Source organism: Lontra canadensis, unplaced genomic scaffold (assembly GCF_010015895.1).
Source record: "Lontra canadensis isolate GAN:19392208 unplaced genomic scaffold, GSC_riverotter_1.0 scaffold7, whole genome shotgun sequence".
Lineage (NCBI taxonomy): Eukaryota > Metazoa > Chordata > Mammalia > Carnivora > Mustelidae > Lontra > Lontra canadensis.
The window spans coordinates 28,765,151-28,781,967 of NW_022631001.1; the positions used below are offsets into that span (position 1 = coordinate 28,765,151).

Sequence of the window (16,817 nt, forward strand, 5' to 3'; positions counted from 1 at the left end):
GGCATTGAGAATTCTAAGCTTTGCTCCTCCTCAGTGCGGCACTGCTGGTAGACCTCACTGCTCATAGAACTTAACTGAAGGATTTCATGTGTTGGGGCATTGAATGGAAACTGTAGACACACACCATGAATAATAATAAGTATTGAATAATACCATAAATTTCCTCAATCCATCTACACATCCCCTTAATAATGAATTATTCATTGATATTTTCAGTTTTTGTCTCTCTTCTTCTGTATTTCTGCTTTAACACATTTTTCCTCTCATTGGCTGCAAATGTCAGTTTGCAAATTTGCATTGCTTTGTCCATTTAAAGTATGTCAGCTTGGGACGCCTCAGTGGCTCAGTGGGTTAAAGCCTCTGCCTTTGGCTCAGGTCATGATCCTGGGGTCCTGGGGTCCTGGGATCGAGCCCTGCATTGGGCTCTCTGCTCAGCAAGGAGCCTGCTTCCCCCTCTCTCTCTGCCTGCCTCTCTGCCTACTTGTGATCTCTGTCTGTCAAATAAATAAATAAAATCTTTTAAAAAAGTATGTCAGCTCTCTGTTTTTACATCTTCTTCCTCATTATTTCCTATACAACTTCACATTCTACACATAATCAGGTCATCAGGAATTTTTTATACATAGAACCATCTCCTCATATAGATCATGCCATTTTCCTGGTACACAAAAGGACCTGTAAAGGTTCTCACTTTAAATAGGATTAGCTTTTTTTTAGGAACATCTGGGTAGCTCAGTTGGTTAAGTGCCTGCCTCTTGATTTTGGCTAATGCCTTGATTTCAGATTCATGAAATTGAGCTCTGGCTCTGGCTCTACACTAAGCATGGAGCCTACTTAAGATTCTCTCTCTCTCCCTCCTTCTGCTCCACACCCCCACATTGCACTCTCTCTCTCTCTCTAAAAACAAGCAAGTAAGTAAATAAATAGAAATAGCCTCTCTCTCTTTCTTGCTACCTTAATATCCCGTATAAAGTGATGTTAGCTTTCCCACAGCACATTGGAACATTATTCTGTACACTTGGTAGAAAACAAAAGTATGACCTTATCTCTGATCTGCTTAGTCTTTACTCCATAGACAATGGGGTTGAGCGCAGGTGGGATAACAATGTAGAGGTTGGCAAACATGATGTGGAAGGTGCGGGAGACATTGTGTCCAAAGCGATGGGCAAGGATGGAGAAAAAGGCAGGTGTATAAAACATGAGGATGACACAGACATGGGAACCACAGGTGCCAAGGGCCTTCTGGCGGGCATCCCGGGAGGGGAGATGGAAGACCGCACAGAGGATGAGGGTGTAGGAGACAGCAATGAGAATCACATCTGAGATGACCGTCATGATGGGAACACCAAAGCCATACCAGATGTTGATGGAGATGTCAGCACAGGCGAGCCGGGCAACACCTATGTGCTCACAGTATGTGTGTGGGATGACGTGTGTCCTGCAGAAAGGCAGGCGTATGAGTAAGAATACAACTGGCAAGATAATGCTGAAACTTCGAAAAGAGATGCCCACTGCAATCTTGATGATGGTCTTGGGGGTCAGAACAGTGGTGTATCTCAGAGGGGAGCAGATAGCCACGTAGCGATCAAATGCCATGGCCAGGAGTATAGCTGAGTCCAAGACAAAGCTGCAGTGCAGAAAGAATAATTGGGTGAGGCAACCAGGAAAACTTATTTTCTGGGGACCAAGCCAGAAGATGATAAGAGTTTTGGGGACACATGTGGTAGACAATATTACATCTGTCATGGCCAGCATGGAAAGGAAAAAGAACATGGGTGCATGAAGACTCCGCTCCACAGCAATGAGGTAGAGAAGGATACTGTTGCCCACAATGGCCACAAGATAGATAAAACAGAAGGGGATGCTGATCCAGGCATGGTACTGCTCAAGGCCAGGGATGCCCAAAAGGGTGAAGTCTTCTGTGTGGTAGCTACTCAGGTTGTACATGGCCAGTGTGGTCTGAAGAATAGCTTCTTTATCTGAAAAACAATTTTTTCTGTAATGAACCTGAATAAATTGCCAAGAACAACCTCCCAGTACTAGTAAGGGCAATATTCATGTGTTGAAGAGTGATCTCCCATTTAAAAAAAGGAAAGAAAGAAAGAGAAAGAAGAAAGAAAGAGAGAGAAAAAAAAGAAAGAGAGAGAGAGAGATAGGGAGGGAGGGAGAGAGGGAGGGAGGGAGGGAGGAAAGGGGGGAAGGAGGAAGGAAGGAAAAAAGAAAGAAAGAGGGAAAGGCAGGCACACAGGCAGGCAGACTCCCCAGACATGACACTTCTGGTACTCATCACTCTGGAATCTTCAACTTTCATACTATTTTATTTCCATGTAATGATTGAGTATTCCCTGGGTCAAAGTAATTATTTTCTACATAGACCTGAGTATAGAGAAAAACAGTCTAACCACATGCAGAGAAAGAAAGAAACTAAGAAAGTGAGGTACAATTGGAAAATATTATAGTGCAGCAGCATCATTTATAGTTATTATATGTCACAAGACACATACATTCAACTCCATTCTGGATATCCTTTTATGGATATCTCACAGCACTCAAGTTTAATTTTTTAAAAAATAAAATTAAGATCCATCATATTTCTTCAGAAACCCAATATTCCCTCCTTTGTCTAATATTTCACAGACTATTTCCCAGTGGAATATCATCCACTAAATAAGCCAAAACAAAAACCTGAGTTGCATTTATACTTTTCTCTGTTTAAATCCCCATGTGCAATCGATTACACTGATCTAATCCTTTTGGAATTAACATTAAAAATCTTCAACATAGCTAACAAAGTGTCCACAATCTGGTCTTGTTACCTCTTCAGTCTTCTTGTTACATTCCAGGAATGTTTGCCAGAAAACCAAGTCCTGCTTTTTCTAAAAATCTGTATGTTAAACATAATTTCCATAGAAGACATATGGTAAATTCCTCTACCACTTTATTTCCAGAGTTCCAACTATAGTCTTTAGTTTTTTCCTCAAATTTTGACTGAAACATCTGCTGAGACTCACGCTTCTTCGCAGATGAACAGAAATGAGGTCAGAAATACTGGAAAGCCATGTGATGAAGAGAAATGAGACCACAGCGACTCCTTACAGGTAAACTATCACACTGCAAGGTATTCAAAGAGGTACAAGAGGCCATGAGTGGCCAGACCTTTATGCTGCACTTCTCTGAACAATGGCCATTGCAGATAAATAAAAGTCTAAACAGATCATGTGTGCCATTCTAAATACAGGTAAGTTAGCACACACTCCCTAGTGTGAAAGTCTCTTGACTCTGAGACCCTGCACCTATTTCCTCCTTGACTTTAGAACAAGCATCCCTGCCCCTCTTCCTGTCTCCAAGCCTTGCTAGGTTCCACTTATCCATCAGGACTCAACAAAGCCCCCTTTCATTCAATTGAAATATCACCTCCCCTCAAACAGGCTTCCTGATCTATATTAGAAAATTCCATTTCCCAATCGTATTTCCTCTTTTCTGAAATTCACCATACTTACCACCCCCATTTACTGCTTATTTTCTTGGCTAGACCGCAGGCTCTATAGAGGCAAAGAGCATGTCAGTTTTGTTTTTCCTGCTTTTGTTCTTGCTGCTGTTGTTTCAGTAATGCTTTCAATAGCTATCCAACAGTGGCAGTGAAAAAGTGCTCAGTGACTATATCTGGAGCTGAATGTTGTTGCTGAGTCCAGACAAGAATATACACCTTTTCTCTAAAATACATTTAAAATCATGAGATCTCTGTTACTCTGTTAAACAAAGGAAAATAAACCCATGCAAACTGGCAGCCAATAATATGCTAAACCAGAAAAGGGCTAAAGGCATTTCTAGTAAACATAAAAAGATCTTGGCTTTTAAAACATTTGTATTAACATTGCTCAAGAAGTTTTACCCAGAGAAATAAGGCTGTTTACTTTTGCCCACCCCCTTTGTCTCTGTTGAGGTGAAAATTCTTCCAGAAAACTTTTTCTTAATTTCAAGACTGGGTTCTCTTAGTAACACCCGCAGAATGGTGTATTTATGTCCTATGGAAACACATATAATTTATTTGTCTATGTTTGCCTATCTTCCACCCATCTTGAGTGTAAAGACATTTTCATAGTCAGAGTTTCATGTTTTATTCTAGTTTAATTTCTACAAACACTTAAGGATTGTTGAATAGAAAAATAATGTTTAAATCATTACACCTAAGTTCCTGTGGGATATGAGACCTTTGTCCTTCTGCCACATCTCTCCCTATGCCACCTCTATTTCCCCTTCTATTTAATCTACATTCCCTTAAAGTACAGTTTAATTAATAAGTGGCTAAAGTAACTAATGTGTTACAGCTTAATTAATAAGTGGCTAAAGTAATTAATAAGTGAGTGAAATAAAACACACACACACACAAGGAAATCTTAGGCAAAGTGTACACAAAGTCACATTATTGCTACTTCTTAAGAACCTTCATTTTAGAGTCGAGATTCAGATTTGCATTCAATCAATGCCTGTTTTTTCATTATACCAAAAAAGCTATATGATCTTTCCTCGTAAAATTTTTGTGGACATTACATAAGGCAAGTCCTCTGCTCAGGGTTAAGCTCTCCATAGATGCTGACTGTTACGTGATGTCATTATTATCACAAACACTTGTAAATGCACACGGATGCCAGAAACCCACACAGTAACGGAAAATTTCAAGTCACACAGAAAACAGAGTTTGGGTCTACTCTTCCAGATCCAAACTCTCAGACTGTTGAGTCGTGTCCTGAAGAAAAGTTCCAGTAGTCTTATTTGTTAGCATTTGCCCCATTTGTCCATCCTCCTACCAACCTCTGAGACTGTTTAAAATCTGACCCCCAGGCCTGCAGACTCTCTTTCATAAAGAAAACTGGATTGAGCCCACCCCTGTCTTTTCTTAGCATCTCCTTGCCATCCTCCTGGGTCCTCTGTATGTCCTTCTGTTAGGTACCCCAGGATTCTGAGCTCTGCCCTTGGCTTCCCCAACACTCACCAAACCTAGGCCCTTGGTGAGGACCAAAGATACACAGAAATGGCACCCTCAAGCAACCTGTCCTCTTATTTCTCTTCCTGGGCTTCAGACAGGGTACTCAAAGCATGTGGGCCCCTGAGAGACCATAGCCACAAACCCAATCAGTGGCTGTGGCCTGCACAGGGAACACTTCCCAGGGGTCTAGCTCCTGAGGCTCTGAGGTCCCAAGGCCAAGGTAGACAAGAGTCCTGAGGACTCTTGTCTTCTAGAACAGGCAGTATCCTGGGCAGGCAGAGTCCCCTGGGACTTACGAAATGGCAGATGCCCTCTCGACCACTGCTGAAGCCATCACCAGTGAAATTGTGTGTGTGTGTGTGTGTGTGTGTGTGTGTGCATGTGTGTATGAGAGAGAGAGAGGAATTGCATGTCTTTGTAGGTAACTGCATTTATGTCATAAATATTCAATCATTTGTATAACTTTATGTAATAGCGATTTTAGTATGAAAACACAAATAGACCTATGAAAGAGAGTACATGTTCTGATTCAAGCCTAAAAAGCAAATGCCTTTGCTATCATGAATCAGTCCTATTGATCAAACACTTGAACCGTCATGTAAATCTCCTTACACACATGCCCGCCAGCCCCAGCAACACAGACTTTAAGATATTTTTGGAACACGTTCCTTCTTTGTCACAACACTTCAGTCCCTTATTATTTCTGTATTGGACCCTCATTGATCTGCAGATCTCAGTTCTTTCCCACCAAGCCATACTCATCTTCCTAAAATAGAGATCGGATCATCATTTCTGCAGAGTTTATAAAGCCTTTTTTAAAAAAGATTTTATTAATTTATTTGACAGAGAGAGAGATCACAAGTAGACAGAGAGGCAGGCAGAGAAAGAGAGGGAAGCAGGCTCCCTGCTGAGTGGAGAGCCGGATGCAGGGCTCGATCCCAGGATCCTGAGATCATGACCTGAGCTGAAGGCAGAAGTTTAACCCACTGAGCCACCCAGGCACCCCTTAAAAAGCCTTTTGTATAAATAAATATACACATACAATATCAAGCAATTTCAAGCTCTTGACTTCCTCTGCAGTGTCACCTCCTGCCCCTTTTCCTCCAAACACCCTAAATTCCAGACTAATCTATTTGGAGTTCCAAACACACATTATAATCTTCCAAGCATCATCCCTAGGCATATTGCAGTCCCTCTTTCTAGAATATCTTTCCTATCCTTTTCTATCTTAATATCTATCTTAATATCTTAATATCTATCTTAGATATCCTTTCTATCTTCTTTCTATCTTTCTTATCTTATCAGCTTAAAACCTAGCATCACTTATTTGGAAAGTCACCCCTTACTCTCCCTTGAGTATACCCCTGCCTTAGCCTTAATCACATTATATTGCAATTATCTGTCTAGCTCTCTGTTTCTGCTTCTAGATGGCAAGTTTCTCAATGACAAGGACCTTATTCCTAATGTTGGGCACTAGGTTTCTATAGTTGCTCACAAAGTAGGCATTCAGAATTATGTTCTCAATTACCAGTAGTAAAATCAATATTATTAGCATCTATTTGTATGACATTTATTATATAGCATTTTATAAAATTACTAGTATAATACCAATTAGAAAATAATTTTATGTTGTATTTGGAAAAAGCCTGAAATGTATACCTGTATGTTTACAAATCTAATTACCCACCTCTTCACACATTGTTTATGGTCATTGTCTTCCTGAAGTTACAGCATAATATAGAAAAGAAAAGAAATAGTTCTCATTGCTGAATCTTAAGGAAAAATTTATTAGTTTATAGTGATATCACAAACTCAGATTAAAGCAGAATATTTTTACAGAAGTGTACATTCCATGAAAACTTCTCTTTTTAAAAAAGATTTATGTATTTATTTGAGAGGGATAGAAAGAGAGAAAGCATGAGCAGGGGAGGAGCAAAGGGAGAGGGAGAGAATTCTCAAGCATATTTCCCACTGAGCCCGGACCCTGATGCAAGGCTTGATCCCAGGACCCTGAGATCATGACCTGAGCCGAAATCAATAGCTAGACCCTCAAATGACTTGGCAGCCCAAACCTCTTTTTTTATTGTAACATTTCTATAGCCTTCTCTCAGTTCACACTCCTACCCCCATCCAATTTCCTTTTTCTGGAAAATTTATGTCCTGTGACAAGCATGATTAGTAAGGAGGAAAATAAAGAACTGTGGCATCTAATTGCTGCTCTTGATTTACTTTTGTCTTTGAGGAAGTGTCTGCCTTGTTTTATAGAAATGCTTCATTTATTCATATACTGTATTTTGGGAAATAGTTGCTATTCTGAGTAGCATCAATGGTGCAGATTTTGATTTGTATGCACAGCCTAGGGCATTTAAACGCTGATAGCCAGGTGAATATAGGGGCCCTCAAGTGAGATGAGGAAACATCACAAAGATAAAGAATTCTGGTGATTATAAATATAAACAAGTATTGTGGTTTCAAAATACGTTCACAAGTTTTATGATACTCCTGTCTTCAGGGGATAGTGCATAATTCCCCTCCAACTGAGTCTGGGTTGGGCTCAGTGATTCATCTCTAAAAAAACAGCATATGGTTGGATGCATGCTTCCTGAGTCTAGGTCATAAAAGGCATGGAGAATTCCTCTTTGCTATCTCTCCTGAATTGCCCACTCTGGGCAAAGCCAGCCTTGATGACACAAGGAAACTCAAACAACCTGTGTGGGCAGGAACTGAAACCTCTTTGATAATGAATAGCACTACCTATAGTGATCATCTTGGAACTAGCTCCTCCAACTCCACCCAAGGTTTCAGATGTCTGCAACCCCAATAACTTATGGACTACAACCAGTAAGAGACCCAAAGCAGAACCTTCTATGTAGGCAGTCCTGAAGTCTTGACACTCAGAGACTCTGATAATCAATGTTTACTGTTAAGTTAACTTTGGGAATAAGTTGTTACACAGTGTAGAGAGCTGATAGGAAAAGTAACACAGATTATCCTATGTAGTCCTACATATGGATAAGGAACTGAAGGGCAGGGCAGGGTAACTGCAGTTCTTAGCCACTTGGGCCACTTAAATATAATCCACTATAATTCTACTTAAATCAACCCCTTTGAAACTTATCTCAACAGAGACACCTGCACATGTGAAATACAGTAAGCACCAGGCATGATATTTGTCAAAGGATTTCAAGATCACTTTTTTCACACAACAAACATTTATTTTAAGATAAGAATAATATGTCAGGCCCAGAAACCAGACTTTATGCTAGACCCTGGATATTCAGAAATAAATATCAGTATTCCACTAGAGGACATAACCTGCTAAGGTAAACAGGCTTATAAAATGAAATTTTGATACAAATGAGAGTCACAGGAAACCCAAGGGTGTAGGTGGAAACTGAGTGGAGGAATCACACCACAGCCTAGGGACCAGCAAAGATCTTGAGCAACAAAGTAACATACTAGGAGTCTTGAGGATGAAAAAAGGTTAAAGAACAACAGACACTGGGCATGGAGTGTGCTTGAGATTCTCTTTCTCCCTCTGCCTCTGCTCCTACCCCTTCCCTCTCTCAAAATAAAAATGAATTCTTCAATGATGGCAGGGTTGGAAATTTTATTTTTATTTTCTTTCAAGAGAATAGTATTCATTATATGTTACCTTTTCAGTGATGAAACTCATTTAACACAAGGTAGAGGGTTTCACAAAATTGTCTGAGAGGGAAGATTTGAGAAAAGTCAACAGTATTATGTTTCCCAAAGGATAGAATTTTCTTGTTTACTAATTTTATTCAGTCCTTGCACACACATGAGATAAAACTTGAAAGAATTAAAAAACCAAGAAAGAAAGAAATTATGAAATTCATTTTTAAAGGAATTTCAGTAAGTGATTGGTAGCAGAATCCAATTATATTTATGATTTACATTTTCAACTTCCTCAAGTTCCTTATTTCTGATTATGCTTCTTTAAAGTAAAGAAGTTGGGGGGAAAATAATGAAGCTGGGGTGTATAAATAAAGAAAACTCTGAGATACAGAAACAGTATTTTTGAATAATCTAGGTAAATTTCATACAGAGTCTCATCCTGAGTGAGGTGTGGTTTAACCACCTCCACCCAATCTCAAGTAGCACTATCCCTACCTGTGATGATGGCTGTCCATAATTTACTAAAATCTTTCACTATCAAAACTTCAAAACAAAGATATCTATAATCAGTGGATAATAATTAATTAAACAGAAAATACCATATTGGCTCCATGGTTCTCTAACTTATACCTTGATATGTGGGATTTCTATTTTATAGGTCTTGAAATCCATGTTGGTATCTCTATATTCATTGTAGGTGATTAATAGGTGTTTAGTTTATCAAAAGATCAATAGTTGATTAGGTAAATATATGTACCAGATAACAGGATTCTTGTTTAACAATTAAAAAAAATGTTTTGGGATGCCTGGGTGGCTCAGTGGGTTAAAGCCTCTGCCTTTGGCTCAGGTCATGATCCCAGTGTCCTGGGATCGAGCCCCACATCGGGCTCTCTGCTAAGCAGGGAGCCTGCTTCCCTTCCTCTCTCTCTGCCTGCCTCTCTGCCTACTTGTGATCTCTGTATATCAAATAAATAAATAAAATCTTTAAATAAATAAAAAAGTTTTTATTTGGTTTTTATATGCTTTACAAAAATTTATAACTTTAACTTTCTTTCCCATCTTAAAATATTTAGTCAGAGAATACAATTTATTATTACAGGTTTTAAAATTTTGTATGACTATCATTTTAAAATTATGACCATTCTGTGAGAAAACAGTACCAGCCTTGGGATTTTCTTCAGGACCATCTTTGTGAAATCCTATTTTTTTTTTTAAGACTTTATCTATCTGAGAGACAGTAAGTGAGAGAGGGAGCACGAGTAGGGGAAGGGGCAGAGGAAGAGGGAGAAGCAGGCTCCTTGCTCTGCAAAGAGCCAGATGTGGGGCTGGACCCCAGGACCCTGGGATTATGACCGGAGCCGAAGGCAGTCTCTTAACTGATTGAACCACTCAGGCACCCCTGAAATTCTTTGATCTTGCTTTGAATGTTTGGAATCTTTCTCCTCGCTATAAAATACTACAAACCTTTAGGTCCATTCTTACCACTTCTGAATAGGAGGGAACTTCCTGAGATTTTACACAGCAGATGTCTGAGCCCTTGATCTTGCTAGTTGATTGTGACAGGCTAGCTCTCAAACTTTCTCTCTTCTTATAGGTAAATGATAAAAATTCCATACCATGATTCAGGCATGGTTTATCCCAATGATTCTACCATCAGTTATGATGTGTTTATCCTCATTGGCATCCCTGGTCTAAAGGAGCTGCTCATGAGGATCTCCACACCCTTCTGCAAGGTACCTGGTGGCTATGTCAGGAAATGTTATCCTGATATGCATGGTGGCAGTGGAGCACAGTGTTCATGAACCCAGGTACCTCTTCTTCTCCCTGTTGGTTTTGTGGGATCTAATGCTATCCCCATCCACAGTGCGTGGATGAGCATCTTCTTGTTTGATGATGTGGACATCTCCTTTGATGGTTGCGTAACCCAGCTCTTCTTTATGCTTTTTGCCTTCATAGGGGAGTTAGACATTCTCTTGGCCATGGCTTTTGATCGTTAATGTGGCCATCTGTTACCCATTGAGATATACCCCCATTCTTAGCCATGGTGTCATTGGCAAGATAGGGGGTGTTGTAGTACTCAGGAGTTTTGCAACTGTTCTCCCATTATCTTTCTAGTGAACCATCTGCCCTTTTGCCAAGCAAACATCATTGCCCATACATTCTGTGAACACATTGGGCTGGCAAACCTGGCTTGTGCTGATATCACCATCGACATTTGGTATGGAATCTCTGTACCATTACTCACTGTTATGCTAGCTGTGCTGACAATAGACATCCCTATGGGCTCATTCTCCAGGCAGTCCTCAGGCTGCCATTCCATGATGTGTGAAGGAAAGCCCTCAGCATGTGTGGTTCCCATGTCTGTATCATCCTCATGTTCTATCTTCCCGGGATTTTCACTGTCATTTCTGAGTGCTTCAGCCAAAAAATCCCCAAGCAAGTCCACATTCTGTTAGCCAATCTCTATGTTCTTTTTCCCCTCATGTTGAACCCAGTTATCTATGGGGTAAAGATCAAACAGATTTATGACCTAGTGGCCCTTGTGTTTTCTTTGAAAAGGAAATGCTGCCGAGGATAAATGACTCTTGTGGTTTTTTAGACGTTAAGTAGGAAGAGTCTTATTTTAAAAAAGGACAGGTAAGTTGTCATTTTGGATAGACTCTACTTGTTATGAAAGTAGTCTTTTTATATTCGCTAGAGATGACCCAAATTGTATGTGTCCCTTATTTCAAAGGTAAATATGTTATTGAAAACCCATAGGCATAAAGCTACTATTTTAAATGTCTACAGGGTTCTTTGGTATTTAATAACACATTTCCATTTCTACCAAACAAATATAAGATTTATAGAACACGTCTCCATCTACTATTCAGACTTTTAGATCTCTATGTGTCCTCCCCAACAGCTACATTTAATACAAATTAGAGTTCACCCCAAAATTGTGTATAAATAAGGGAAATGTGGAGGTTCTCCCTTCTATCTTACTTTATTCACAGAAGAATACCTTCACAATCTTGTAACACAAATGGTGATATTTGATGATAGTAGATAGCCTGATCTGCACAAATGAAATGAGATTTACTGCTGTAAGTATGTAATTTGGGAGGAAAAAAAAAGACAAGACAATTAAATTTTTGCAAACACAAACTGCTTGGATGCTATGTGTCCTGTGCTACCCTCCTAATCTGTGCTTCAGCAACCCTCTTTTCAGACTCCTTAACACCTATTTCACAGGGCTGTGGTATGAGGATCCAAAGAGAAGTTGGATGCAAGAGCACTTTAGAAATTATAAAATGCTATACAAATGTGCTGCATCACTGTAATTAAGGTCATTATCTTCCCTGGTATGAGCTTTCACACTCCTTATAGTCAAAGGTTAAGAACAAAACAAAGCAAAAACCCCATCCTTTGTCTACAGCAAAGTCTTATCTTTTCCTTTCTTTTGCATCAGGATTAATTGAGCCCCAGGGTAGTGTTCTGCCACAGCTTTTTCATATCAGGCGTGCCCTGCCCTCTTGGGATGCGGGATGACCAGGCATACTCCTGGGTGCTCAGTCTGCACAGCCCTTATTCTAGACAGTGTGGGCTGGGTCTGCACTTCCTTCACAAGCACCTACAGGAATTTTCAAGGAAATTCTACCTTGCTCCATAATCATGGAACTTCCTTTTGGGGTATAGAGAAAATATTTCCCTAAGTTGGGTTTTCTGAATAACTTTTACCAAAATCTTGGCATCCTGGGCTAAGAGCAAGTCTTGGAAAGTTAATTTACAATGATAATGAAATAACTAAGGATAGTGAGATATCTCCAGATTTACCTAATTCCAGAAGGACAAACACATGGCTGGGTTTAGAGCTGAAGACAAGTGTCTCATCTTTTCCCTGGAGAGATTTATTTCTCATCAGACTCCAAAGAAACTTTCCCCGAAAGAAGTGGGAGTGAGATAGAGGGAAAATAGTCTCTCTGGCTTCTACAAGCAGAGAAAATACATTTATCTTCAGTATTTGGTTTTGACCTAGCCTTCACTGAATAGCCCTAGTGGTAAGAATCAAGTATGGGAAACCACACAGTTTTCACTACCTTTTTTTTTTAAGATTTTATTTATTTATTTGACAGATGGAGATCACAAGTAGACAGAGAGGCAGGCAGAGAGAGAGGGGGAAGCAGGCTCCCTGCCGAGCAGAGAGCCCGATGTGGGGCTCGATCCCAGGACCCTGAGATCATGATCTGAGCTGAAGGCAGAGGCTTAACTCACTGAGCCACCCAGGCGCCCCTTCACTACCTTTTTAAGGGAATAGTAATAATCTATTCCTGATCTAGAACAGTTTGTGTGTGCATTCAGGACAAAATTGATGACATGAGTATTTACAAGACAACACATGCTCAGCACAAAACTCCAATATAAATGGTCTTCTACTTCCATAATACTCAACCTTGTTAAGTCTCGGGTGGCTGCTGTCCCTGTGCCTATCCCTGTCTCTCCTTCCCACTTTATTGCTTATTGCTGCATAAATCCATATATCTAAAAGAGCCTATCTCAATCACAACAAAATAATGTGCTAACCACCACCCCCCCAACAATACTACCAAGCTTAGGAAGATGACGGGTCTTGGGGCAAAAAAATGGCCAAATGGACATAAACATCAGGGTTCGGAAGACAAAAGCCCAACAGTGGGTGAAGTTCAAATGCAGTCCTAAAAGGACTGAAGTCATGGCCTGAGCCATATTTAGGCCTCTGAGGTGGACCTCAATAGAACTGCAGGCAGTGATGTGCTACTGAATGCTCAGCAACTGTCTTTGGGGGGGTTGGTTTGTACATTTGCTATTCCTGAGGTGCAGATATTCCCAGTATAACTGATTTCAAGCTGCCAATATGCTGTTGACCTGCTTGCAAAATTCCTGAAAATTTAATACCTGGCTTTCGGCGTGAAGAGTCTTTCTTCATTCAGCACCCCACTAATTGCAGCTCTTCTTAGACCTGATACACTGGGCTTAGAATGAGCTTGGAAATTGCAGCTTTGGTTTAGCTCAGAAGAGATTCAAAAGAGTGAGGTCTCTGTGCTGGAGAAATCCTGCCTTTGTGGGAGCTAGGACAGTTAGTGAGTAGAAGCAAATACTTTGAAATCATACAGACTCATTAGCTTTATGCTCAACATATATTATTTATATGATACCGAACATACTACTTAATTTTTTGGTTAAGGTAGGATTCACATAACATAAAAATTCACCATCTTAATTAACCATTTTACAGTGGTCAAGTCAATAGCTTTTAGTACATTTACAATGTTGTACAATCACCCCCATTATCTAATTCCAGAACATTTTCATCATCCCACAAGGAAACCACATCCTCCCCAAGCAGTCACTTGTTATTTCCCTTTCCCCAGTTGTCTAGCCACTACTAATTGACTTTCTGTCTATGGATTTGACTATTCTGGACTTTTGACCTAAATGGAATCCTGCGATACATCAGCCTTCTGTGTCTGGCTTCTTTCACTTAGCATAGTGTTTTCAAGCTTCATCCATGTGATAGTATGTATGAGAACTTCATACCTTCTTATGGCTGAAAAAGATTCCATTGTTTAGATTGAACATATTTGTTTTATCCATTTATCAGTTGATATGCATTTGATATGAGTGGTTTCTATTTGAGGGTTTATTTTAAATAATGCCATTTATTATAAATAAATAACATTTATTTACAAGTTTCGGTGCAAACATGTTTTCAGTTCTTTTTAGTATATACCTAGGAGGAGGACTGGGTCATTTGACAACGCTGCTATATTTAACCTTTTGAGGAACTGCCGATCTGTATTCTACAGAGGCTGCAACATTTTACAGTCCTACCAGCAAAGCATCAGGGTTCAATATCTTTATATCTCCACCAACACTTATTATTTCCCCCTTGTTTTTTAATTACAGTAATCCTGGTGGGTGCGAACTAGAACAATAAAAGGAGATTGAAAAAAATACTTCCTTTCACTCCTTTTCCTACTGAAGTGCAAGCTAAGCTTCAAATTCCAGAGGAAATAGCATGTGTGAAAGTCCAGAAGGAAAGGGAATGTAGTTTGAAAAAGCGTAGGACATACAAAGTGATTGTAGCATAAAGGGCATGTAAGCCAAAGTGAGAGCAAGGGTGAGAGGTGGGTCAGTGGACATCAAGCAACAACTAGTTAGCCCCAACCGTGCTGTAAGAGGCATTGAAGATATGTTGGGGCACTTGAGTTTTCCTCCAAGAAAAATGGGTAACTTGAATGATTTTTAAGTAAAGGATTGACCTCATTAATTGGTATGTAGTAAGACCACCCTGATTTCTGGGTAAAAAAAATGGATGCAAGAGAGAAAAACTGGGGAGTGAGCAAATTCCAAAAGAGGCTGCTAAACAAACCAATAACACAGAAAGAGACAGAGAGAGAGAAGTGATCGTATTTTAATATGGCACTTGAATGAATTCAAAGGATATTCAGAGGACGTAATTGAATAAATGAATTTTAGTTTATGTCGATTGTGGAGTTTCAGTGGGATAACCAGGAGGCACTGCCAAATACAGAGTTGGCTATGTGGGACAGAGAAAGAATTGGGAGTAGAGCTTTAGATGTGGGAATTTTCAGCATGAAAATTGTTATTCACTTTGTGAGCTTAATGGGCACTAAACAAGCCTATGAATAAAGTACTATTTTTTCTTCTCTTTCTTTTTAAAATTTATTTAAGGAGGACATTGAAACAGAATAAAAGGACCAAAGGAAGAGTAAATATTTTTGCATTTAAGGTTTTGATTGTAGAAAATTAAGATTCTTCCCTCTGATGGCTGTCATTTTTTAGGGATTTGAAAAATTCTTACCTCTCTTCCTGTAATCCTACCATTGATTTTTTCCAACAGAATTATAGTCTTGAGGTTCATAGGAATTGAGTCCATTATTGGAGGACTTCCTGCTACTGATTTACATAACAAATGCTATTAAACAATATGATTACTTAACTTCCCACAATTTTTCTTTCCATATTCTCAGCCAAGGGTTACTGCATCCCTTTAGAAAAGAAAAGAAAAGTGACCTTGTCCCTGATCTGCTTGGTTTTTACACCATAAATGATGGGATTGAATGCAGGAGGGATGGCCACATAGAGGTTGGCAAACATGATATGAAAGGTGAGAGAGATATTGTGACCGAAGCGATGAGTGAGGGCAGAGAATATGGCTGGTGTGTAGAATATGAGAATGACACTGACATGGGAACCACAGGTACTAAGGGCTTTCTCTCGGGCATCTCTGGATGGAAGGTGGAAAACAGCATGAAGGATGAAAGAATAGGAAATACCAATGAGGATCAGGTCTGAGATAACAGTCATTACAGGCACAGCAAAACCATACCAAATGTTGATGGAGATGTCAGCACAGGCGAGCCGGGCCACACCTATATGTTCACAGTATGTGTGAGGAATGATACATGACCTGCAGAAGGGCAAACGCTTCACCAGGAAAACAACAGGCAGAACGACACTGAAGCTCCGAACAACAATGCTCACCATGATTTTGACAATTGTCCTAGGTGTCAAAACACTTGTGTATCTCAAAGGAGAACAAATGGCCATGTAACGATCAAATGCCATGCCCAACAAAATGGCTGAGTCCAGAAAAAAGCTGAAGTGAAGAAAGAACATTTGGGTAAGGCAGCCGGGAAAAGTAATTTTCTGAGCTTTCAACCAGAATATGCCAAGGGTTTTGGGCACACAAGTGGTACATAATATGAGGTCTGCAGAGGCCAACATGGAGAGAAAGAAGAACATGGGCTCATGGAGGCTGTGGTCCATCGTGATGAGGTAAAGAAGGATACCATTGCCTGCAAGGGCCACCAGGTACATAACGAAGAAAGGAATCCCAATCCAGATGTGGAACTGCTCCAGCCCTGGGATCCCCATGAGCATGAAGGAGCCTGGATTGAAACTTGTTAAATTCAGTGTAGCCATCATGGTAATTGTAATTCCTTGAGGACAAAAATATAGTATTTTATTTCTGGAACTGATTGGCCATGAATTCCCTGTAAGACTTTTCCAGAGCTAAGATCCCTTCATTCTCTTTGCATGACAAACACTGTGGCAAACACAACCTACCTTTTGTCACAATTTTTACAGCACTTACCACAGGATGCCAAGAGACATTAATTAAACTAATAATTCCCTGTCTATAGAC

At 39.9% G+C, this 16,817-nt stretch overlaps 2 protein-coding genes across 2 annotated transcripts; both read right to left on the bottom strand.

The window, feature by feature from the left end:
- Positions 1-1,005: 1,005 nt before the first annotated feature.
- LOC116865380 (olfactory receptor 52H1-like) lies at positions 1,006-1,947 on the bottom strand. Its single transcript, XM_032853649.1, has one exon. The coding sequence runs from the start codon at positions 1,945-1,947 to the stop codon at positions 1,006-1,008; it is 942 nt and encodes a 313-aa protein (XP_032709540.1).
- Positions 1,948-15,646: 13,699 nt separating this feature from the next.
- LOC116865381 (olfactory receptor 52H1-like) lies at positions 15,647-16,597 on the bottom strand. The gene has a single exon (XM_032853650.1). The coding sequence runs from the start codon at positions 16,595-16,597 to the stop codon at positions 15,647-15,649; it is 951 nt and encodes a 316-aa protein (XP_032709541.1).
- Between the last annotated feature and the right edge of the window lie 220 nt (positions 16,598-16,817).

Coding starts and splice junctions, on each gene's coding strand:
- LOC116865380 (XM_032853649.1), bottom strand. CDS start 1,947: ATGTACAACCTGAGTAGCTACCACACAGAAGACTTCACCCTTTTGGGC.
- LOC116865381 (XM_032853650.1), bottom strand. CDS start 16,597: ATGATGGCTACACTGAATTTAACAAGTTTCAATCCAGGCTCCTTCATG.